General features: G+C 45.5%; 2 protein-coding genes across 7 annotated transcripts in view; one reads left to right on the top strand and one right to left on the bottom strand.

Moving 5' to 3' along the window:
- Positions 1–1,242: 1,242 nt before the first annotated feature.
- SKIDA1 (SKI/DACH domain containing 1) lies at positions 1,243–6,425 on the bottom strand. Its single transcript, XM_032101519.1, has one exon. The coding sequence runs from the start codon at positions 3,941–3,943 to the stop codon at positions 1,478–1,480; it is 2,466 nt and encodes an 821-aa protein (XP_031957410.1). The 5' UTR covers positions 3,944–6,425; the 3' UTR covers positions 1,243–1,477.
- Positions 6,426–20,626: 14,201 nt separating this feature from the next.
- Positions 20,627–23,090, top strand: part of MLLT10 (MLLT10 histone lysine methyltransferase DOT1L cofactor) — a 128,795-nt gene continuing 126,331 nt past the window's right edge. For 5 of the 6 annotated variants that reach the window (XR_004238693.1, XM_032101502.1, XM_032101480.1 and 2 more), the window contains exons 1-2: positions 20,627–20,643; positions 21,164–21,332. Coding sequence is in view for 5 of the 6 variants with exons in the window: in XM_032101502.1 (XP_031957393.1) it covers positions 21,164–21,332 (169 nt within the window). In the remaining variant the exon portion in view is untranslated. Of the gene's footprint in view, positions 20,644–20,917; positions 21,078–21,163; positions 21,333–23,090 lie in introns of those variants that run through there. The other variant, XM_032101473.1, reaches the window with a different exon arrangement.

The raw sequence follows: 23,090 nt of genomic DNA, 5'->3' as shown, positions 1-23,090 counted from the left end.
TCCTCCAAGTAAAAACAGTGAACTTACAAACGGAGAGGAAACCACGGATAACTGCAATAATTCAAAGTGTTTGGAATCAGGATGTTTTTAAACAGTGTTTTTAATTGAAAATAAAGCTAAAGCATGCTTTTCAACAGTGCAAATTTTCATAATTTTGATTTACTGCTTCCATCATCACAATATATTATACCAGCATGTCGTACCAAGGGCTAGACTCTAGAAGTCTGCCTGTTCGACTATTTTGATATTAAGTGCAAATATAGATAATTGCCTCTGATTGTCACGTGCAGTAGAAATGTTTCTGCTACATAGAGAGGATGGCATGGCAAAAAAACCCACAACAGCAAATTTCAAGAGATGAGGGTAGAACTGGGAAGTGTAACATGGTTGAAACGCCTGAGTTTTGTTGCCAAAAAGCTATGAATAACATGGTCTTCTCATTTTGTGTAATCTTTCCACTTACGGCCTCTCATTTCACTTTCTGTGTTGTATTTACTGCTTTGCTATTTCCTCCAGCCAGCGTGAGGGGCTGGACCATAAATTGTACTGCTGGCCAGGCAAATATTTCAGTTGCTTTGCAAGTTTGTAAGGGCCATGTTCAGACCACAACTTAAGTATGACATTAGTGGATAACAGTAACCTTATTTAAGACCTCTGGGTGAAACAAAAAGGCTTCCCAATTGCAAAGAGTGGCTGTACAAGTAAAAAGACACCCTTTTACCAAAAATAGAATTCCACATTTATTTACTGGTTTCAAATGAGGCAGCTTTTCCCAGCGCTGGGGTCACAGGCGGACCCCAGTCTTTTCCAAACCGGAGAAAAAGGAGTAAGTGCAACTGCTCTTTGAAAAAGACACCCCTGCACCCGAAAACAAAGCTCCCAAAAAGTAGACTGCTGCCACATTGAATTATAGTGAACCCTTACTGTGCAACCATGTAACTTAACAAACTTTAACTGAATTAACAGTTAGACTTCCATTTTCAAAATCTAGTGCATAAATTTAATGGCTCATTCTAATATTTATTATTCAACCTTTTGACATTTATTTGCAGCAGTTGAATTGAGGTACTGGTGCATTATTAGCATTTAAACAGTAAAGTGTTCCAGCTCTACCATAATAACTGAGTTTAACTTGAGTCTTTAGCCTGAAGTACTCTGTGGAATGTAACATAATAAAAAAACAAAAATAAAAACAAAACCAATGCAACAGAGGAAAAAAAAAAAAAAAACCCAAACCAACAACAACCAAAAAAAAAAAACAAAAACCCACCAAAACCCCAAAATAAGAAAACCCCACTGTTGTAATGATAAATAAAATAGTAATCCGGTTTCTGTCTTCACAATGTGATAAAACAGGATTCCAAAAGTGTGTATAGCATTAATGGGTTTGTACAAACCATGCTGCAGAGTTTTAAAAAAACCAAAAACGGTAAGAAAGTTAAAGGTGGTTCAAGAAAATATTTTCCAAACTACTTTATTAATTAAATTTCCTGAATTTGTGGCTAGGTGGAAGAGGTATTGCAGAACCGCCCAGCTGCCATTTCCATACAGGATGGGCCTTGTGAGGTGGTTGGGAATCCTTAGTGGTGTTTAAGGAATAAGCTGGCAACAAATCCCCATCATTGCCAATAGTTAGTGATGGTGGACAGGGAAAATTTGCAATGAAATTAAATGGCCTTTTCACTGCTGATGCTACATTGCTGGCTACCCTTTTGCGTCTATTGTTAACTGTAAAATCATCCAGTGTTCCTTCATGTGTCTCGATTTTACCTGTAGGACGTGGGCTTCGAGCTGATTTCAAATTTGGTTTGACTGGAGGAGTCTGCAGTACAGGTCGCTTTCCCAAAACCAGTGTCCTGTAATTTTTTCTCACCCTTGCTCCAAATTTATACTCCCCATCCTCAGGTTTTGGAGTACCTAAAGTGCATGAGAGGACCTGACTCTGAGTCAGTGGGTTTAAGGAAGTGGTTTCTTTCTCAGTGCATGCAGAATCTTCCTTGGCTGTTAATAAAGCGTCCTGGTTATTACTCTCAGTCGCACCGTAAAACTCATCCTTAGTATCATTGCACTCACACTTTAGCTTATGTGTTGTAAGATCAGGCTCATACTCGTCGCTCGCACTGCTGTCCTCTATTTTGATTTTAATGCTGTGCAGGAATGGCAATGCCTTATTGCCTGTATCAGTGCACTGGAGCTCAGCTGCTGCTGCTGCCCCTGGAGAAGCAGCATCCTCCGCAGGATCAGTTTGTAAAGAGGGCAAATCCGTGGCAAATTCAATACAATGAGGGATTTTGGAATCTTTCTCTGAATTTGCTGCCGCTGATGAAGAATCATTATTTAAGAACCTAGCAGCTATTGTATTGTTATCTGCACGGTGTGTAGTAGTTGCTTGAAGGCATTTCCTTGCCTCTCTGAGTATTCTTTGTTGTGGAAATGCATTGTTTGTCTTTGGGCTAGGTGAAGAGGCCCCCTTTGCAACACAGTTAATTGTTAGGTCAGTACTCTTGGCATTATTGGAAAATTCAGAGTGTGGGAATGTGAGTTCGGATACCCTATCATCTCTTATCTCTGCGAAGCAGCTCCCCAGGCCGCCGGAGCAGCGCAGCGCCGGGGCGGTGGGAGCCCAGCCGGGGCGGCCCCACTCCTCCGGCAGCTCCGGCTTGACTCCGCCGGGAGCGCCGCGGAGGGCGGGCAGCCCACCGGGCTCCGCCGGGGCCGGGGGCCGGGAGGCGGCGGCGGCCGCCAGATGGTACAAGAAGTTGGCGTGGACCACGCCGGGCGGGCTGCAGAAGCTGGTGCGCCTGAAGCGGATGCTCTGCACCGAAACCTGGCTGGAGACCGAGCTGGAGTCGGAGTCCGAGGTGCTGTCCTCCTCCTCCTCCTCTTCCTCCTCCTCCTCCTCCTCTTCCTCCTCCTCCTCCGAGCTGCCCTCGCTGGAGTCCGAGGCGCCGCTGCCCTCCTCGTCCTCCTCCTCCTCGTCCTCCTCCTCCGAGCTGCCCTCGCTGGAGCTGGAGAGGCTGGAGCCGCAGTCCGAGTCGTGGGCGGCGCGGCCCGAGCAGCAGCTGGACTCCGAGTCGCTGCTGCCGCTCTCGGGAAAGGCGGGCGGCCCGAAGCCGCGGGGCAGAGGCAGCGGCAGCCGCGGGACGCCGCGGGGCCGGCAGGGCCGGGGCAGGGCCAGGGGCCGGCGGGCGCCGCCGGGGGGGCCCAGCGTGCCGGCGGCGGCGGCCGCCCCGTGGCGGCGGCGGCGGCAGCGGGCGGGCAGGGGCGGGGGACCGGCGGCCGGGAGCCGGGGCCGCGCCGCGGCGGCGAGAGGGCGGCGGGAGCGCAGGGGCACGCAGCCGCCCACCGCCGGCGCCGTTTCATAGTTTACGGGGGATTTGCAAGGCGCCCGAGCGATTTCTGGGTAGCTGTGGCCAGTGTATTTACTAAAAATGTGAGGTAGATGAGCAGCCGGTAGCAAGGCTGTGTCCCCCGGGCGCAGAGCTTTCCTCCGGACGGGCAGCAGCGGCCGAGGAGAGTCGCTCAGACCCAACCAAAGTTTGTTCTCCTTCCAGAAGCCGGAGAAGGGGTCGGCGGGAGCGAGCTCCGGCCGGAGATCGGTGGCGGACAGCGCCCGGCTTAGTTTCCTCCGTTTCGTTTTAAGAACCCGTTCGGTTTTGCAGGATGTGTATAGGGCTTCCACGTCCTCTCTGGAGATCAGGGTGCATTTGGCGGCGTGGAAAGCGATGGAGTTGATGGCTTTGAGCTTCCTCAACTCCTCCAAGTCGCAGTGATGTTTTTTTACTTTTAAATGATCCATTCGCTTGTGCACGGTAGTTCGCGGGATGTTTTTGAGCAGGTCTGTAAAAACCTGGGAGAGTGCAAACATTTGCTTTCCTTTAATGATGAGGTAGCCGAGCCTCACGCCATCCACCTCTTCAAAACCCGACTTCAGGTCTCCCATTTCGTGAATTAAATTATTCCCAGCATTTGCAGAGAGAGAGAGAGATGAAAAAAAAAAAAAAAAGAAAAAAAAAAAAAAAGAAAAAGCCACACACACACAATCCTCAGCCAGATGCTGTATTTGTCTCAAGGCATCCTGCTAATAAAATATAACAAAGGCTGTTATTCCTGGTGAATGAAGTGCCAAACTTTAGACAAAATGTTAAAAAATAAATTAAAAAATACCGCGAGGCTACAATCAATATATAATCTTAAAAATCAGGTTTGCCAAAGTGTTTGTCTAAGTTGCTGCTGAAGATCAGTACCTGTTCCCTTTCATTCCCTGCTTTTCCATTGGAAACTATGATAATGGAATGTGAAGGGAGGAAGAGAAAAGAAATGCAGCTGCTATTCCCGCCGCTGCTTTAGCTACAAATAAAATGACAGAGTGAAGTGAGCTCGTCCGGAGACACCTTCATCAATTAATTCCCCTAAAGCCAACGCTGATTGGACACTCCTGACAGGTGATGCAATAAAAATTGATATTCCACCCCTTCCCCCAAAAAATCTCCCACTAATTAGCATACCCTTATACTGCCACCTCCCCTCCCAAAGTAAATAATACAGTTAGTATATAAATCTTTCTATTAAACAATCCGAGCTCAAACACACTCAGCCCTCTCAGACTTCCTCGTCGCTAGCTTCGGAGGAAGGATTTGTATGCTTTTCTCCCCTATCGTTCCGTGTATTTTCAGCCTGTTTTGGACAAACGTTGCTCTTTTGTGCATGCCATGAATTTAAAGGACATAAGTCTGATCGTAGCGATGGAAAATCCTTCGGTAACGTAGCCGCTTTAAACTAGCGTTTTATTCTGCATTGTGTGGAAAATGAAGCTTAGCGAAAACGTGCAGAACAGCCTGGTATTTCCCCTTCTGAGGCTCCAAAGTTAAATGTTCGGTTGTTAACGAGAGGGAGTACTTACATTTTCGAGTTTCTCTTGATTTTCCTCTTCTGCTTAATTAGCTTTTTATAGCCGGGGACTAAGGTTTTTTTGCTGCCGGAATATCACGGGCTCCTGCACCGTGATACTATAACACTTTTAACTGAAATTCTGCCTGTAATATTGCAGGAGGGGGGAGGAGGACGTGAGCTCACGTCAGACCCATAACAAAGCATAGATAAGCCAGAAATGTATACACTTTTCACGATTAACCGTGCTGGATCACGAGCTGGAATGTCCTATAGTCCCAGAGCCCACGTCAGGATTCCTGCGTGCTGATTGCTTCCAGCAGAGAAAGGAGAATGTAAAATATCCAAGGTGCTTCCAAGAGCCTTTACGTAATAACAAAAAAGTGCTGGAACACACAATGTACGATATTGCATCGGGCTAGGATGCTTCTTGCTCGCAGTTTGCATGTTCCGCTCGGAGTAGCCCTGACGAAGCTTTTTGATGCTCCATTTATAGCAGCCCCTTAAAATCAATTTGAAGAAGCAGCATGAAGGTTTAACCTCTTCTTAGGAACGTTAAATTATTCGAGTGTCAAGAACGAGGATTTCGCAAATGTTGCGATAGCTGCATGCCTCTCCCTTGTCACGTTAAAGTGATGCTTGCGGTTTGCACGTTAGGCGCTGCGAAAAAAAAATCACCAATCTCTGCCGTGCATCCAGTGTTCCGCTGGATATAAACACCAGCACTTTTATGTATCACTGCACATCCAGAATTAGACACATCCGCGAGATTAATGAGACATCTCATACTGCTGTGACTTGGCAAAAAAATCGACGGAGGAAAAAAAAAATAAAAATCTTAAATCCCAAACGTCAATATCCACTCCGCGTGTTGGCAATATGGTGCGTAGAGTTCGTGTTACCCCGTCAGGTATAGCTAAAAGAAAGCGCATAATCACTCTGTGAAAACGCCGTTTTGCATGCCAAGGCGAAATGCAGGCAAGCCCCCAATTTCACAGGAATTCGAGAGAGAAGTGGGAATTTGGAGAAGTGCATCCGGGAATGGAGGAAGTCTATTCAAGGGAGCCTCTAACTCGGAGGGCTGAGATTTGAAAAGTCAGCCCTGGACTACTGTTGCTCTCAGCGCAGATGTAATCGCCGCTGTTCAACTTAATCCATGTGATCCGTGTGTGTGCGAACCGCGATGCCTAGTTCTTCCCTCTGAAACCTGGGGATAGTATTCCCATCCGAGAAAGCAGAGCTACAGCAAATTACATTTTGTCCCTCGAATTAGAAAAGGATCATTGAGTGGATCTCGTGATATTTCAGCCTTTAAACGTAACCGAGAGGCAGCAGTGAACAATGCCTCGGCACAGCTCAGACCATCCGCCGAGTTCTCCTTCCCTCTCCTCGCATCTGGATCCCCCAGCCTTGCCTTTCTCCTGCTCGCTCGTGTGAGAGGCAAAAAAAGCAAAGTTTCGAGAGAAAACAGCTGCTGGCGCTAGAAAGAAATCATCGTGGTCTTTCTAGAGCTAGAGACAATAAGGTCGTTTAAAAATTCCTCCTGATGTACTTATATGCTGCGAACACCCCCACCCCCTCCCTACTGCTCTCCTCCCCCTGCTTTAAGGTTAAGGCTATGGAGTCAACAGTAAAGGAACAGTAAACTCCGAGAAAGCTGCTCAGAAGACGTTACCCAAAAGCCCGATGGGCTGAAAAGTCCTTTATTTGTCAGGTAGTTCAGCCGGGTCGGATTCCCGTGTAAATCCACGCGTGCGTTTGCACGCAGGGAGCCACGGGCACCCAGACCCGCGCCCTGCCGCTGCTAGCCTGGCAGTGGGATTCGGCAACTATTTTTAAAATGTCCTTTCTTTTTTTCCCCCCCCCCCTTTTTTTTTTTTTTTTTTTTTTAATTCCAGCGCTACCAAACCTTTAAGAGTAGTGACGGCTCTTCGGCAAACCTCGGGCTCCTGAAAGGTGCGGCCATGAGCACCGGGGTCGAGGCAGCGCCAGATGTCGGCTGGGAGAAAACCACGAGAAGTCTTGGGAAATGTCAGGCGCCCAACCTACACATCCCCACCGTATACTTACACACACTTTCGGTTGCATATCTTTCTCCGCATCTCACACAGAGAGCTTTGTTTCTTTACTTCTCCATCATTTGGTTTGGTTTGGTTCTTTTTGTGTGCGTGTGTGTGTGTGCGTGTGTGCGCTTTCCCTTGGCCATCGGCACACGTTGTGTATCCGGGGTCGTCTTCAAGCAGGCTGGGGGAGATCCTGATAAACAGCCGTCAGAGGCCCCTTGCACACGCACATGCACATTAAAGGCAGGGGACTTGAAAATGGATTTGCACGCACACAGGGGATTGCGATCAATAGCCACCAACATTTATGGCTTAGATTGTTAATGTGAAAGCTGGTCAAAAGAATGAAAATGAAAAATTAAAGGTGTCTGGTGTCAATTACATGAAAAGTTATGCCATAATTTACTTACTGGGATGTATGCCTATGTGTTCGTGTGTCCATGTGCATGTGTGTGCAGACCCAGATGTACATGTAGGTATCTCTCAAAAGCAAGGGAGTTTCTTTGTTAATTTTGTGGACTGTGTCACCCTTGTTGGTGATCAAAGATGAACATGATTAAAGGAATGGATGTTTGTCTCACATTTCTTAAGATAAGGACACCCAGAGATGACCGGTTTTGCCAAATACATACACATGCAACTACAGAGAGTTGTGTGTATGGGCACACACACACAGAGGCGATCAATCAAATGTGCTCCTTTTCACGTTGAGTAGCGTGCAATCTGCAATCTACACTCTATAGCCAGTAGTATTTCAGTCTTAAAACTGTCTGGCCGAAGGATAAAGCTCATTAGAAAAGAAAGAGCAAAATAATACTCATAATACTTTGCTGTAGACCTATTCCCATTTGTTGAAAATCACATACTTTTACTTTTGTAAACTTGTGTTAAAATATATATGCTCACAGGGAAGTGCTTAGCCATGTCATTCCAGATAGAAAACGTGTGTAACATTTAAAATACACCTTTTACGTGATGTTTTGATTTATTTTCATGGTATGATTATGTTTAAATACCAGTGCAATTTAGCCTGACCTCTTCCTTCTGCAATGTAGTAATGCACACACCATTTACAGTCTTTTAAACGTTTCATTGGGAAATGCAATAGCAATGTCCACCACCGGTTGTACTAATGGGGAGAATTCTGAAAATCTTCAGGAAAACCTAAGGGTCATGTGCATTTTCACACTAGGATTGCCACATTATTAGAATATTATTATTATTTATTATTATTTGTTAATGCTGGACTATGTCTTCAGGTATTGACAAGTATTAAATAAACATTTTGCTTTCATGACGCTGGGCAGAAATACATATTTCATGTAAGAACTTGATTTCTAACACTACACCCTGCTTCTAGTTACTGCTGGGCATATTTTGCTCAAGGAGGACACAGATAGAAAGCAGCTAGAGGCTATCACAAAGAGTCCAGTAACGTAAATAAAATAGGGTCAAAGAACAGTATAATAGGATCCTTCTGCTATTTTAAAGTCAGCCAAATGTGACTGTAGTAACTAAAATTTGCCATAAATTCTAGTCAGACAATATATCAGAATGTATAACTAAATCTCCTAAATGTGTGGGACAAAGAAATACCAGCCATCAGCCTGGGGAAAAAAAAATCGTAATCTGGCTAACACTCTTATGCCTAGAAGTTTTGGGGTTGATTTTTTCTTTTTTCCATTTTTTTTCTTCCCCCCCCCCTTTTTTTTTTTTTCTCCTTTCTTCTTCTATTTTTTTCTTTCTTTCTTTTTTTTCTTTTTATAAACAGAGATGCAATGCTGCTTTTTAAGTTTGTGGTTTTTTGGTTTTTTGGTTTTTTTCCATGGGGGCTGAAGTGTTTCTTGCAGACTAGAATTTTGTGCAATTTATAATCACTACGGGCTAAGACTATTTCTTGAGTTTAATACTCATGGTAGTTTTAAAATACTTTTTAGCAGGAGTTTCTGGACACATACTACATGCCATGTTGTTTACTGACCCATAATCAAAATGCAGTGACCTTCTACCCTTTTTTTGCCCCTTGACCCATGCTGAATTCAATGCAGCCTTTATAAATTTGCAAATCCTTGGACGTAAAGGGGATTTGGTGAGGCTTTGTTCTGAAAGGATCCTAAAAGTTTGCATTTTTAATTAGACAAAGGTAAAGCAACAAACACTGGGAAATAAGATCCTCTCCTGCACATAGGTGATCACTCTTAATTTCTATGGTGGGAAACTAGATCTTAAAAAACATACCCTGCAAACTGAAAAGCAGTTGCAAACGAAGGAGATCAGGAGGTTATGAATTGCACCAAATTAGCAATGTGGTACAAATCACTTTCATGACGTAAGGGATAGCCAGGCCACAATCTTCTGGTGCTCCTCATCTCCAAGGACCGTGTGGATCCTGGTGACCCGGGGAGAGGGGAGAGCTAGCGATTTGATCTGGAGCTACAGGCGCATTCCCTTATCTCCTTTGCTATCAGTCAGTTTAAAGGACACCGTAATTATGATGGTGATAAAACAATGCCCGCTTATGTGTGCTGAATAAATAAAGAATGTTTACAGCCCCAGAATGTTTCAATTCCAATTAAATGCTATCAAAGAAAAGCCCCTCTTGCTTCCTCCCCCCTCCCTCCCTCTCCCCCACGACTCCCTATTTACCTTGTTGGTTGTAATATGGCCCTATGAAATAAACCGGCCTTCCAGTTTGCCATTAAGGCCACATCGGGAGGAGGGGGAGGAGGAGGAGGAGAGGGGGTGTGAGACAACATGCACTCCCGGTCCCACAATTACTTTGGGTCGCCTGCATCCTCCCTCTCTTTCTTTTTTTTTTTAATTTATTTTGCTATTATTTGTTTATTTTTCAATTGGCAAAGGCGTGATGATGCAGGGGGAAAAGGCACTTAAAGATCCTGCTCAAACCACCGGCCGAGGGAGTTGAGCTAAATTAATCCAGCGCCCTTGGGCACAGGAGGAGGGGGCTGTCCCCCCCACCCCCGGCTGCTACCCCGCGAGGGCCTCGGGGAGCGGGGTCTCCCCACTGCTCCTCTTCCCTCTGCAGCGGGGAGCCTTGGAAACGGGAGCCTGGAAATGCTTCACACTCACTAAGACACAAGGATCATTTCAAATATTCATTGTATCAGCAAATCTCATCATAATCAGATTAAAGCAAGGTTTGGGGGGGAACTGCCTGTGTTTCTGGGTGCGAAATGCCGACTGGACTACAAAGAAAGCAGAAAATGGGTTCTTCTCCCCCTGCCTTGGTTGCAAGGGGAGAAAAATGAAAAGCAGTAATTTTTGCGAAAAAAAGGACGCTTTAAAAAACTGTGATTCTCCCCATTCCACCGGGGTAGCACATTCCTGTCAGAGGTTGTTTTCTTTATAACTTTATGCTTAGCATTTCTATATGATGCTCTTATTTACTTGTTTTAAACTACAGAGACTATTCCTGCTGTGGAATACACTGAGGTAGATTTTCTTCAGGCCAATTTGCTTTTAGCTTATCTCAGCAGACGGAACAGCTTTTCTACATTCAAGCTTTAAAATGTATATTTCATTGAGTTGTCTGGGGTGAGATGTTTATATCCATTTTGTGGAAGTGAGTGAGGAACCGAGCGCATTTTCAGGTCTGCTCGATAGACGCAGGCCCTTTTCCTTTTGAAAGTTTAGACCTCCAATACCCTCAATTCTACTGGCAGAATTAGGATGGACTTGGAGGGTCCTAAACGTGACCATTCACTAAGGCGGGGGGCTTGTAACAACGTGCTCGGCAACCTAATCTTACGCTAAAAAGAGCAGAGTGTAAAAGAATGGAATACAAACTCTCCCGACATTTGTAGTCGCTTCCAAAGTGGACCGTGCATTTTAAAGCCGATGGGAACGTGTGTGTTTTGGAGCAAAAAGGAGAGAAGGTAAGTGTTTATCCCTTGTATCCGCCAGTTCGGGTAGAAACAATGAAAGAACAAAGGGGACCACTTCTCCGTGTGAATATTTCACATTTTCCTCCTCCGTTTGAGCCTCACTGCGAGGGGCTGGCGAGGGGGCTCACTCCAGCTTTACCTTTGGCGGCGGGTCGGGGGTGCGTGGCACGGGGAGAAAGTTGCGGGGCGGTTCAAGTCACCCCCCGTTCATCGCCGGAGCCCGCCACGAGCAGGAGCGGCAGATTTCATGGCTCTGGACTCACCGGAGAGTCCCCGCGAGCCGCGGCCGGCGGGAGAGCGATCGGGGCCGGGACCTTTGTGTGCGGAATCTGCCCGGCCCCGGGCTGCCGGTGAGGACGGAGCTCCCCGGTGACCGCCGAGACGGCGGGAGAGGAAGCGGAGGTTAGGAGCCGGGGTAGGAGGGGGTGCGGAGGGAGAAAAAAACCCCTGGAATTATTTGCAAATCCCATAAATCGCGTGGAAGAGCGGTGGGGGAGGGGCTGGGGGGCGAACAAACACCGCGCGCGCGGGGCCTCGCGCGGACCGTTACAAGGGGCGGGGGCGGCGGCGGCGGCCCGAGACACACAGACACGCACGGACAGACACACGGACACACGCGGGCAGATACACTCAGTGTTTACAGCCGCGGAGAGCGGCACGACCTCGACTCGCCGTGCGGGCCCGGCCAGGCCCGCCCGCCATTGGCGCGGGGGCTCTCGGCCGCTGACCTTTCACCCCCCCATCCCCGCCCGCCGCTTCCTTTGCTGCCCCGACCACCTTCCTACCCACAATCCCCCGCGCCGGCCGCGCTCGTGCCTCGCTCGAGCCTCCTGCTGCTGCTTCCCCTCCCCCCGCTCCATTCCCCCCGGCATTCCGGGAAAACCCGGGAGCGGCGGCGCCTCCCTCGGGAAGCGCCGGGGCGGGATTGGGGTGTCCCTGTGGCGGCGGCGGTAACGGCCGGGCGGGGGCGGGGCAGAGGCGGGCTCGGCCGCGTTTGAACGAGAGCGCCGGCGGAGCCCCGCGCAGAGCGGCGGGTGCCGGGGGAGGGATCGGCCAGAATCCTGTCACCTGCGGGGGAGGGGGATCAGTGACCACGGGATGTGGGGGGAGCCCCCTTGGCCGAGGGCTGCAGGGGGCGGTGGGGCAGAAAGGGGGGTCTGAGGTCCCTGCCTGCCCGCGTGTTGGGGGAGCCGGGGCGCTGGGAAGAGGATTTGCCTGTTGAATTTCATCGCTGGTAGACGTTAATCTCGTGTTTTAAAGTACCTTGTCAGTGGCTTTAAGGAAATCAAACGTGACATTAATCAAATCACACAAATGTAAACATTTATAAGTTAAATCCTAATATTATGCAATTATTTAAATCGAGCCGTGGTTTTTCCTAAATGTCATGTTGTAGCTCCCACTCTCTTCCTCACATGCTTTGAGTTTTCTGCTGGATCCCGGTGTCTTGGTGTCTGCTCCATGGTGTTCTGAGCGTGGGGACAGGAATGCACTGGGCTGCAGGTGGCAAAGGACTGTAGCGCAAATATCTCCTGGTCACCTAACCAGGCCCATCAAGGTTAAAAAGAAGAATGCTTTTGTGAATTTGAGGACAAAATCCTCAAATACCTTGCATTGGTACAGTTCTCCCTGTGGGTATGTGAAGCGAGTGATCCCGTGTACAATCTCGAGAAGGATGCTTGGGTGGCTGGAATGTGGGCAGAGGTTCCTTTGCACCCTCAGTGGGATTTTTAGGCGAGGTGATATGTGGAAGACCCATTACATTGCGAGTCGGGAACGAGGGATAGGGGACAGGCGGACTTCGACGGCAGGCACAGCACGAAGGCGAGCGTGGGGAAAGGCGAAGATGGCAGGCGGGATACGGTGGGAAGCGGCCGGCGCTGCGGGCAGTTGGCCTCTCCCCGTCTTCGCCCTTCGTCCCGGCCCTTCCCGTTCGCCTCTCCCGGCGGGGAAGAGGGGATTTGGGGGTCAGGGAGGAGAACAATGCTGAGCCGCCCTTTGTGCGCAGCACCGTCCCCTGAAGGGAGGGAGCGCGCAGTGCAGCGGGGCCGCGGCGCCTCTGTAGTGCTGCTGCTCTCCTGCGGGCAGTGCTCGCGGCATGCGGGGCAGGAGCCCGGGGCAGCGGGATCAGGGCTCCCATAGGCCGCCCGCCCGACCCCGGGATAGGCTCAGGAGCGGGGCTGGCGCCGCGCCAGCCGGGCAGCCCCGCTCGCCATGCGGGGGCGGGAGAGCTCGGGGGCGAGCGAGTGGCTGAGAGAGTAAACTCGTGGGTGCCCTCGGCAGCGCGGCGCGGGCACGGGGGATTCCAAGGGTGAGCGGGGGTCTCCCGTCAGCGGGGCGGGCTCCGGGCAGGCTGCCCTAGGGAACGGAGCGGCGCGCGAGCCCGCAGGAAGCGGCGGCGGGGCTGGAGGAAGCACGGCCGGGGCTCCCCCTGCTCCCGGCGCTCCCCATTGTTCCCCGGCCGCCTCTTTTCGCGCCGCTTTCCGCCGGCGGGGAGGAGGGAGAGCCCCGAGCCCCGCACGCTGTGTGCTCGCAGGCAGCGGCGCGGGGGACCCGCCGGGAAATCGGGTTCATGAGTAGAGAGGAGCCTTTAGAAGTGCCATCCACTGAGGGAGCTCCGTGAGGCTGTAGCTCACGTGTTACTTGGAAGGTAAAAAACCCCCCAACTACCGCAGCGGAATTGTACATAAAGTAACATCTGTTTCTGGGTGGATTTTAGAGCAGGACTTGTTAAAGAAATTGGGAAAAACTGCTCCGACCCACTGGATTTTGATTAATAAATGTAGCCAAAGAGAATTTTGGAAGGAACTATTCCTAAGTCTGTCTATAAAACCGAAGATTAATCTTATCCGGTTTTTCATATAAGCACCATGATGGATTTTTTTACCCCCCAAGTGATTGTTTTATGTTGGCTTGAGATTTTAAAAGATTTGTTTTATAGGAAAAGTGTTTGTTGCATTTTCCCCCCTGAAAATAATTAGAATTAAATTTTTTTCAGTACACCATTTCAGACGGAAGTTTCTCATGTATTTACATAGGGGTAGAATTAACTAACTTGATGTTCAAGAAAATTTCCAACAAGTGCCCTTAATCATCTAAGGGAAAAAATATGCATTTGCACATTATTTCTGGAAGATAAAATTAAAACGGCCAGGGACTCGTATTTGTGATAAGGAAAGAGTTTCTAGAGAACTGGTTATTTTAAGAAAATCCTTTCTAGGAGAATTGTGATTATTTTTAGCAAGTTATCTCCGAGTGCTTGTGAATTTATTTTAAAATATTAGAAGTGATGTGTAGACTTTTAAAAAGAATTAAATATATGCCAAGAAATTAACATTTTGCATAGATTGTGATCAGTAAATAAAAGAAATTAAAGGTTGATGTTTATGGATATCACCTAGCTGAAAATAATTCTGAAGTGACTTTTCTTCCCCCATGGACACTTGGGAAGTCGCATGCTTGCAGTCATTGTTTAAGATAATACCGTTTGAGACTTTTCTTTCACTCTTGCAAAACTTGCAGGCTTTTGTTGGACTCCTCCAAATAAAAACTCAGTTTGGATGGTAAAAAGCATCCATATTATTCAAAAGCTGAAGATGCAAGTAACATATAGAAAACACCACCCTGGTAATATTTAAAGGCATTAGCTGTGAAAATGAGGGAAGAATCATTTTTGCTTTTTTTACTTGTCCTACTCGAGTATTCCGGAGATGCATTTGCTCTTGATTGCTGCTTGGGAATTTTCAGAGGGTTACTACAAATTTAGAAGGCGTCATTCAAAACGACATTTAATACTCTTGTATTTACTAAAACAGTATATCTCTATTTGAAAACTATCTCATTGAAATGGAAGATTTAAAAAAATCGGAAGAGACCTTTTGTTGCCATTCTTCATGACTCTTTATTTTGTATTTGTGTGGAATGTGTTGACATATTTTATATATTAATTTTTTTTTCACAGAAGAGCATTGTTGTTACTTTTAATTGGGAAGTACCATGTTATAAAAATTACCCACATTCCCGACTCTCAAGTACCATAGTAAGATTGACAAAAAATGATCCGAGGCTTGTGTGCTTAATTCACCAGGAATGTTAAGCTTCCCATATACACTCTACGTGGTCAAGTTAGACTTTCGCTCTTAGACAGCTTTTAATGGTCAAAGTTGTACCTGGAGGAAATGTATCTATGTATATCTATATGGAATTGAAATGAGATGGTAACTAGCAGTGGGAATGCAGCTCACTGATCGAAAGACCTTTTTTTTTATTGCATTTGGCAACCTCTTTCTTTCACAGACACAATACAATTAATTAACATATTCTGGGGCGTGTTTTTGAGATTGGGAAGTGGTGGCCCCTTGTTGAGAAGAAAACACTTTAAATAAAAAAGTAACATTGTCTTGTCCAAATGGTAGTGGGAAAAGCAGAGTAGTATTGCTTATCCAGCCCACGGATGCGGTTGATTTACTCCAATTTGCTTTAGCATATAACAAACCAGCTTTTCCTTTCCCACGCTTATATTAGATATATGTGTTTTGTTTATACAAACCCATCTAAAATAGCTCTGCACTTAAGAGATTTGATGGGAAATTCAGCATGTTTTTTCTTGTATTTAATATGTAGTATAGATACCATTCCTGAATTGAAATAAAATAAATGTGACCTATGACACAACACAGTATCACAATGCTGATCGTAACACAACAAACATGAAAAGAAGGCTATTAATTTATATGGAATGTTAATTTAGCAAATCCTACCTAGAAACATACCCATAGAAGTAACCTGAGACTTGGTCTTGGAGTGATGCTATGTACATGTATTTAATATAAATCCACTGAATTAATACATACCTCATAAAAATCCAAACTTTGAAATGAAGCATTCTTCTTAGAAGAAAAGCCCTGTGCTACATTTAAGTTGCATATAATCTACATTCCAGAGTTTACTAACCCAGCTTTTCAGGGCTTAATACGGTATTAATATTCAATATGGTTTGCTAGAAGTTTATTTCAGGTTCTTTTGTATCATACTGTAATTATCATTACTTTGACTTGACTCATATAAAAATGTGGTTAGCATTTAAATGCTTTTTTAATGTAGAGTATTATAAATTAACTGTCACATTTAACTTCTTTAACTTCTATCACTTACAGAATGTTAAATCTTTAAAAGGAAATAATCACTGCACTTAAAAACATCCTGTGCTAGGTTTCCTTTATTTAGAATTTTGGTTTGAGATTGTTCATTCAAAGAAAATCCCTTGTTTCATGTTTACTGTAAACCTCAGTCTGAAATTAACATTTAAATGCCAGCACTAGCAACAGAAGAAGTACTTGAAAACCACCAATTTTATCCATTGCTGCTAGCTAAGTGGAATTTACCAAAGTCTCCAAAAGTGATAATACAATTAAAAGCAAGAAAATGAATGCAATAGTTGGCGGAATTATTTCCCCCTCTTTTGCAGTCTAAAGAACTACAAAATTTGTAAATCTGTTCACATAAAAGAAAATAGCACAACATATGAAGAGGCATGGTGTCCAGGAGATGCACTGACATGACCTCCAATGCTGCTACCTGTACTTGCATGACATGTAAATATACAGAGCAATGCAAATTCCTGATCACCAAGTGACTACATGTAAAATGTTGAAATGTCTAAATTATTCAGTACATTGCATTTGGATAGGTGTTAAATACAGATTTTAGCAGTATATTAAAGAAGAGGAAGAGCAAAAAGAAAACTTTACTCTTTCTCGATATAATTTAAGAGTAAGCATGTAAAGATACATTCACTTTATTAATGTGGGTTCTGTAGACATGTTATATCCTTCATAACAGAACATGGATAGAAAGAATTTGTTGGATCTAAGGCAGACTGCTATTTAAAATGCACTGCGTGCAAGGGTCAACATGTAAGAGTCGCATTTTATTTTGTGTAAAGTGACCATTTCACTGCTGTCTTCCCAGAAATGAAGCCAATACCCACGGTTAGAAGGTATTTCAGTGAATGCTGTTAATGATTTAAAACCACATAAACAAAAGGCAGACAAGCATCAATGTATTTTAAATGGATAATGGAGAGATAGATCATTCTACCTATTGAATATCACTAAGCTACTGCAATTTTTCTGTTTTCAGTTGCATCTGTTTAGCTGCAGCATGTATCCTTTTGCACATAGGTAAAGATCACAGCTTTCTCAACAAAGACCCAATCTGAAAATGGAGTAAAAAATACTGTGAGAAGTTTGCTTTCTGGAAGGAAGTGAGTTTTCCTGCTCTACAGCTCCAGGTCCCAGTATCAGTTTATGTTTTCTAATATAGTATGCTTTTCATATGAAGTCTATGCTTTTTCTGTTATTTTTGGAAGATTCTTCTGATGATTATATACAACTGGTCATGTGGCTTTGTAAATTAAAGACTTTTTCTTGTTCAATGCTTTGTTTTATTCGCTAAAATTACAATATGATTTTTCACATTTTAAGGAAAAAAGATGACATTTAAACCAAGAGTTCAAAAATCTTAGTTTTACTGTTGCAACTGATTATTTTTGTAGTAAAAATTTGTGGCTCCATCTTTATTTTTGTTTATGAAACTGAAGTGCTATTCACTCATATATGCTTATGTTTTCTTGAGGAATGCCTTAAACTTTTAAAAACAATTTGCAATTGGAGAGTGTAATTTTCTTTAACTTACACATTCACTCCACTTGTGAAAGTATCTAAGAAAAATTGAAACACAGGATCTTCTTCTAAGTTCTAGTCTAACTTGTTTAGCTCCTAGATTTTGTAGGTTCCTTTAAGCAAATTGGATTTTCTCCTTGCATTTAGATTAACAATAAAATTATTCATTCTTACTCTCTGGATCATATTCCTTTCTAATTATTTTAATCTCTTATATATCACTATAAAAAGGACAGCCTTCCTTTCTTAAAAAAAGAAAATTTGCCTTCTGTGTCATGTCAATGCTTATTAAATAGTACAATCATAAGAACATATATGCTACAAGATTTTATGTTCTGATTCCATAGCTGTTATAGGCTTAGTGTTTGCAGTATTTATTTAGTGGTAATGCATTTCTTTTCCTATTTTGCATTTCAAAGGTTTTCTCTAAATGATTGTTTTACAGAACTATCAAGAGGTTATCTAAATTTTTCTGTCAAATATTATACAGTACCATAAAGTGGTAGTCATGGAGTTTCTTCCAGTCCATGTACATTCTTTCTATAGAAAGAATTAAATAGAAATCTATAAGAAGACAACAAATGTTTCATTAAATAATTGAATGTATTAGGCTTGACTGGATTTTAACCAAAGCAAAATTTCAGGCTGTTCAATACTGAGCTGGTGTGTTACATGGTGTGAGATTAGAATATTTTTATTTGAAAACTATACAGTAGGTGATGTGGCCTCGACAACAGCCACAAGTAGGTTTTTCACGAATATACTCTTGTTGCTATGGTGCAGCTTTAATCAAGTTGTTGCAAAGTAATTAGTTTTTTCTTTGGTGATGCTTCTTTATGAAACTAAAGATTGAGCTTTAAAATAGCTAACATTAAAAAAAAAAACGGCTTGGGAATTGATTGTACTAGTTGCTTTTCAAAGAAGAAATTGCAGGAAGACCTCAATGAATTAAAAAAAAAAGTGCTGAGAAAAATTTACAATTGTTTCTTACAAGTTTTACTAAATGTACAAATTCATCCAACAAAATATATTTAATATATTTTCATTTTAAAAGGATATTTATTTTAATTTACCTGTCAGGGAAATAAAAGATAGATTTGCTGCTGTACCGTGACTTTTTTTTTTCTTTTTTTTTTCTTTTTTTTTTCTTTTTCTTTTTTTTTTTTTTTGTTAGGGTTAGCAGAATCATTGAGAATGCTTTTTAAATTAGATGTAATTTTCTTGACAAGAATGAAGAAGGGCTGTGACACTATCTATCAGCTTCAAATAATTTGCATTTTTTTTAAACACCAAGATATATTAATTGCTTTATTTTCTTACAAAGTAATTGCTTGCACCTGCAATTTTCAGGCTATTTTTATGAGCTTTTAAAGTAATAAAAATAGTGTTTTAAGTATGTTTAAAACAAATAGTTGTATGTTCAAATTTGTGTTCTTCACTGTTGATAGGACATTTGGTGCAGGGTGGGGTTTTTTTTGAGAGCAGTCTTTGATTTTACACGACTGAAACATACTACATTCCAGTTCTCTCCCCCTCCATTTTTTTCACATATCTTAAAAATTTCTAAACTCTTATGGCTATTTGGAGCATATATTTACAGAGAAATGCTTAGAATGTGCCCCAAATGGCTGCAATAATCTCATGTTTGGTTGGGCCTTGCATGTAGGAAGCTACCTCCATTCCTTTTTGCCTGCCTACCATTCTTCCTCTACCGAAATAATTTCACTTAAAACTTTCAACGAGAGAAAAGAGCTTGACCTAAGATATCCTGCATACAAACTGCAGGCTCGGGTGTCTGCAGGGGGTAGAGTTGTGCCCATCCCACCTCTCCCTTCCATGTAGCAGTTTGTTACCTAATAAAACATCTGTACTTGCATACAGGACTATAACAATGTATAAAATATAATCTGCATATGTGTAGGTCTAGATAGTGCTGTGTCCAGGAATGTACATAATTCAGTAGTGATTTGTACAGATACCAGCTAACCTGCCCTTGCAAAATCATTGCAAAAAATACAGCCCACACACAAATCCTGCTTCTCTGCCTTTTAGCATGATAATGAAGATCAATCAGTGATATCTTCCTTGCCCAACACAAAATAAAATAAATAAACAAACAAATAAATAAATGCTAGGCCTGGGGCAAGTGAGTGACCAGAATTTTGCAAGGCTGCTTTTAATTTCTCTATGCTCCTAACAATCATCACAATTAGTTCCTTCTGCTACAGGCGTACCTGCTTACAATGGAGAATTGAATAGGCTGAGATTTTCCTCTCTGCTGACCACCTCAGCTCGCTCCCCTCAGTTTTTTTTTTCTTTTGCCGCCCCCCCTTTTAATTAAAAGAGACAACAGAATTACAGAATTGTTTTACTAAAAAAGAAACCCCAAGTGCTCAACTTCTAGAAAGACATGTCCACCTCTGAGTAAAAGTAGAGCACAGTTGTATTGAAGATGTTTGTTTTTGTGTGTCTGCGGCCTCCCTGGTTTCTCTATTTGCCAGATCTCCCGTTCAGCATCACTTTCGCTGCCGTGGCAGGAATAGCCAGGCAGCGCTGCATCCACCATGCAGCCATGAGTTTTGAGGGAAGAGGAAAGAGCGGGATTAATAATGCATTAGCTTTGCAGCCCCATCGTAGGAAAAATAAACAAAATAGTAAAAGTTGCGGTGAGGGCAGGCAAGTGGCGTAATAGCGAGAACGCATTAGTCCTGCAGGCACACCGAGGGGATATAAACAGGATAATAAAAGTTGGGAGCGGGAATGCATTAGTCCTGCAGTCACATCAGGGGGAAAATAAACAAGATAGTAAAAATGATTGGGGGGGGGGGGTGGGGAGGGGGCGGGCATGGGGCGCGTCCTCCGGCCTTCCTGAAGGGGGCCCGCGCGGAGTGGCAGCGCGGGTGGGAGCGGGGCGCATGTCCGCCGCCTCCCCGCCCCCGCGGCTGAGGGGCGGGCGGGGGGCAGCGCGCAGCGCGTGCGGCGCTCGCGGGGGCGGGGAGGGCCGGGCGGGACGCGGCGCCGCGCGGGCTGTCCCGCGGCCCCGGCGCGCGGGGGGGCCCCGCCATGTCCCGCGCGGGGGACGGGCCGTGGCCGCGCGCCGAGGTGGGTGCGCGCGCGGGGGGCCGCCAGGTGCGCGCGGGCGCGGCGAGGGGCGGGCACGCGCCGCCGGAGGGGCGCCGCGCGCGCTCCCGCGCACGCTCTCTCGGAGGGGGCGGCGGTGGGGGGGAGGAGGGGGCGCGCGCTCGGGCCGCCGCGGCGGCGCTCACGTTCCGCGGGCGGCGCGCGAACCCTCGCGAGGAGGCCCCGGGCCGAGGCCTGCCCGCCCCGCGGGCGCGCGCGCAGTGCGCCTGCGCGCCGGCGCCGCCGCCGTGCCCGCCCGCGGAGCCGCGTCCGCCTCAGGAGCCGCCGCCGCGGCCCGACCGACACAGCCTGGCCGGTTGGTCGGGCGGGGGCGAGACGAGGCGCTCAGCCGGCGGTCATGGGCCCCGAAGCGCTGCCGCGGCGGCGGTGGCGGCGTCTGCGGCTGTGTGACTGAGGGGAGACCCCGCCGGGGGAGGGGGCAGGCGGAGGGCGAGGCGCGTGTGGCGTGCGCGGTGTTGACGACGGTGTTTTTAACCCTTAGATGGTCTCCAGCGAGCCGCTGCTGCTGCCGGTGTCACTGGAGGGCGAGTTCTCCAGTAGCATGAAGGAGATGATCGGCGGCTGCTGCGTGTGCTCCGACGAGCGGGGCTGGGCCGAGAACCCGCTCGTCTACTGCGACGGGCACGGCTGCAATGTCGCAGTGCATCAAGGTGAGCGGGCAGGCGAGGGCAGCGCACCCGCTCCGGCCTCCAGTCTCGCCACTTCCTTCTTGGTGCTCCCTGTCTTCTTCCCTAGGGCCTGCTTCCTTCCCCCCCCCCGTTTTTCTCGCCTTCTTTCCCTCCCCCTCCCAGCTCCTTGTTTTTACCCATGAAGCCTGTTTCCCTGTTTCTGAGGCCACGTGCTTTCTGGTTTGACTTGCTCTGTCATCTTCTGCCCTACCAGTCTGTCTGTCTTTTCCCTCACATGAGACTTACTATATTATGTTCTCCTACGTCATGGCTGTGAGAAAGGAAGAACTCACCTTTCCAATTGTTTCCCCTTTCCTCTTCTCCTGTATGTTTTCTGTGTCTGTGCTTCCCAGTCTGCTTTTGCACCCTGTTAACAACCTCAGGTGCAACGTACCGAAGACTATCTAAAATTGCTTTCGGTATTTGCAGAACTTGTTACTATACTCTGTTCTGGTAGTTATTGCTGTATTTCTTCCTTCCTGTACTTGATCCCTGTTGTCCCTTCCTTTCCCAAGTTTGAAAGTTATTTGAGGGGCTGCCAGGAGACAAGAAGGGTTTAGGCTTGGAAGACAGAGGGACGTAGGAAAGACTTAGCTGTCATGTGATTTCTATCTCTGTTTGCCTTTCCTTGAATGTCATTTGGCTGATGTTTCCTGGTAGATGAAGAGACTTCCTGTTGTGGTTCTGCAGGGGGAGGGTGCTGTTTGGAATGGCTGATGCTGGATTTGTTTGGCTTAGTTGAGGCTGGTTGGTTGGTTTCCAGCTCAGTTCAGGAGCTGGCATGTTCCCTCTGTGTGATTGTTTTGTTTCTGTCAGTGGGTTGACCCTTCGTGTGAGGCAGAGGAAGAGATGATTCTGCTGCTTACATTGTAAGAAGGGAAGTCATAACTTTTGCTTTATGGTAGCAGAAATAAGGAATAAGGTGGTAGTTTTTCTGTACCGATTCCGAAGCAGTCATATGAACTCTGTGACTGGCTTTTTGTCTGCTTACAGGTGGTGGACAAATTGGAGGAGACAGAAAATCCTAAATCCAGTTCATTATTCTTAATGCCTACTGCATGTGAAAATGCTACTTGTGTGTGTCTCATGCTTGGTCTTAAATTGTGCAGAAGATGATATAATATAGTAACTGGTTGTTCCAAGTATATACTCCCTTGTAAGTTGACAAGTAGTAAGGAATAATAGTAATTTAAGGAGATACGCAAAAGAATTTAGTGATTTCTTTTAACATTGGATTGAACACAGAGGGGAGCTGACAGGATCTCTGAAATTAATCTGGTTTTAAATTGGTTATCTGTTGTCTTAAGAGCTGAGTAATGTTAACCAGTAGGCTGACTGCTCTTGTGGTCTTAGGATCATGAAGAACAGTAAAACATGAACACTTCTAGAAGTCATACCTGAAACAGCTATTCATTTTGCATTATCTTGGACATCTTCCATTGTATCTAGAGCCTTGCTGATATTTTCAGTGAAAGAATTGGATGATAGCAGCAGTTGGAGCTGAAATAGCAGGAACAAAAGTCAGTTATAGAAAGTTCTTGGTATAGAGAGACGCACTTCAGTAGGTACAAGAAAATGAACTTTTTTTTTTTAAGTCATATCCGAACCTGAATTGGAATCTGTCAGGAAGTATGCAAAGTACTGCTTGGTCTAAATCAAGAAGCTGTTGTAGAGATCTTAAGCAGAGAAGAACTGCATGTTTTGATTTACTGTACCATTGATGCTTTGCATTTTGGATTT

This window comes from Corvus moneduloides, chromosome 1 (assembly GCF_009650955.1).
Source record: "Corvus moneduloides isolate bCorMon1 chromosome 1, bCorMon1.pri, whole genome shotgun sequence".
NCBI classification, from domain to species: domain Eukaryota; kingdom Metazoa; phylum Chordata; class Aves; order Passeriformes; family Corvidae; genus Corvus; species Corvus moneduloides.
The sequence above is the reverse complement of the archived record's forward strand: the minus strand, read 5'-3'. Positions and strand labels throughout refer to the sequence as shown.

Coding starts and splice junctions, on each gene's coding strand:
- SKIDA1 (XM_032101519.1), bottom strand. CDS start 3,943: ATGGGAGACCTGAAGTCGGGTTTTGAAGAGGTGGATGGCGTGAGGCTC.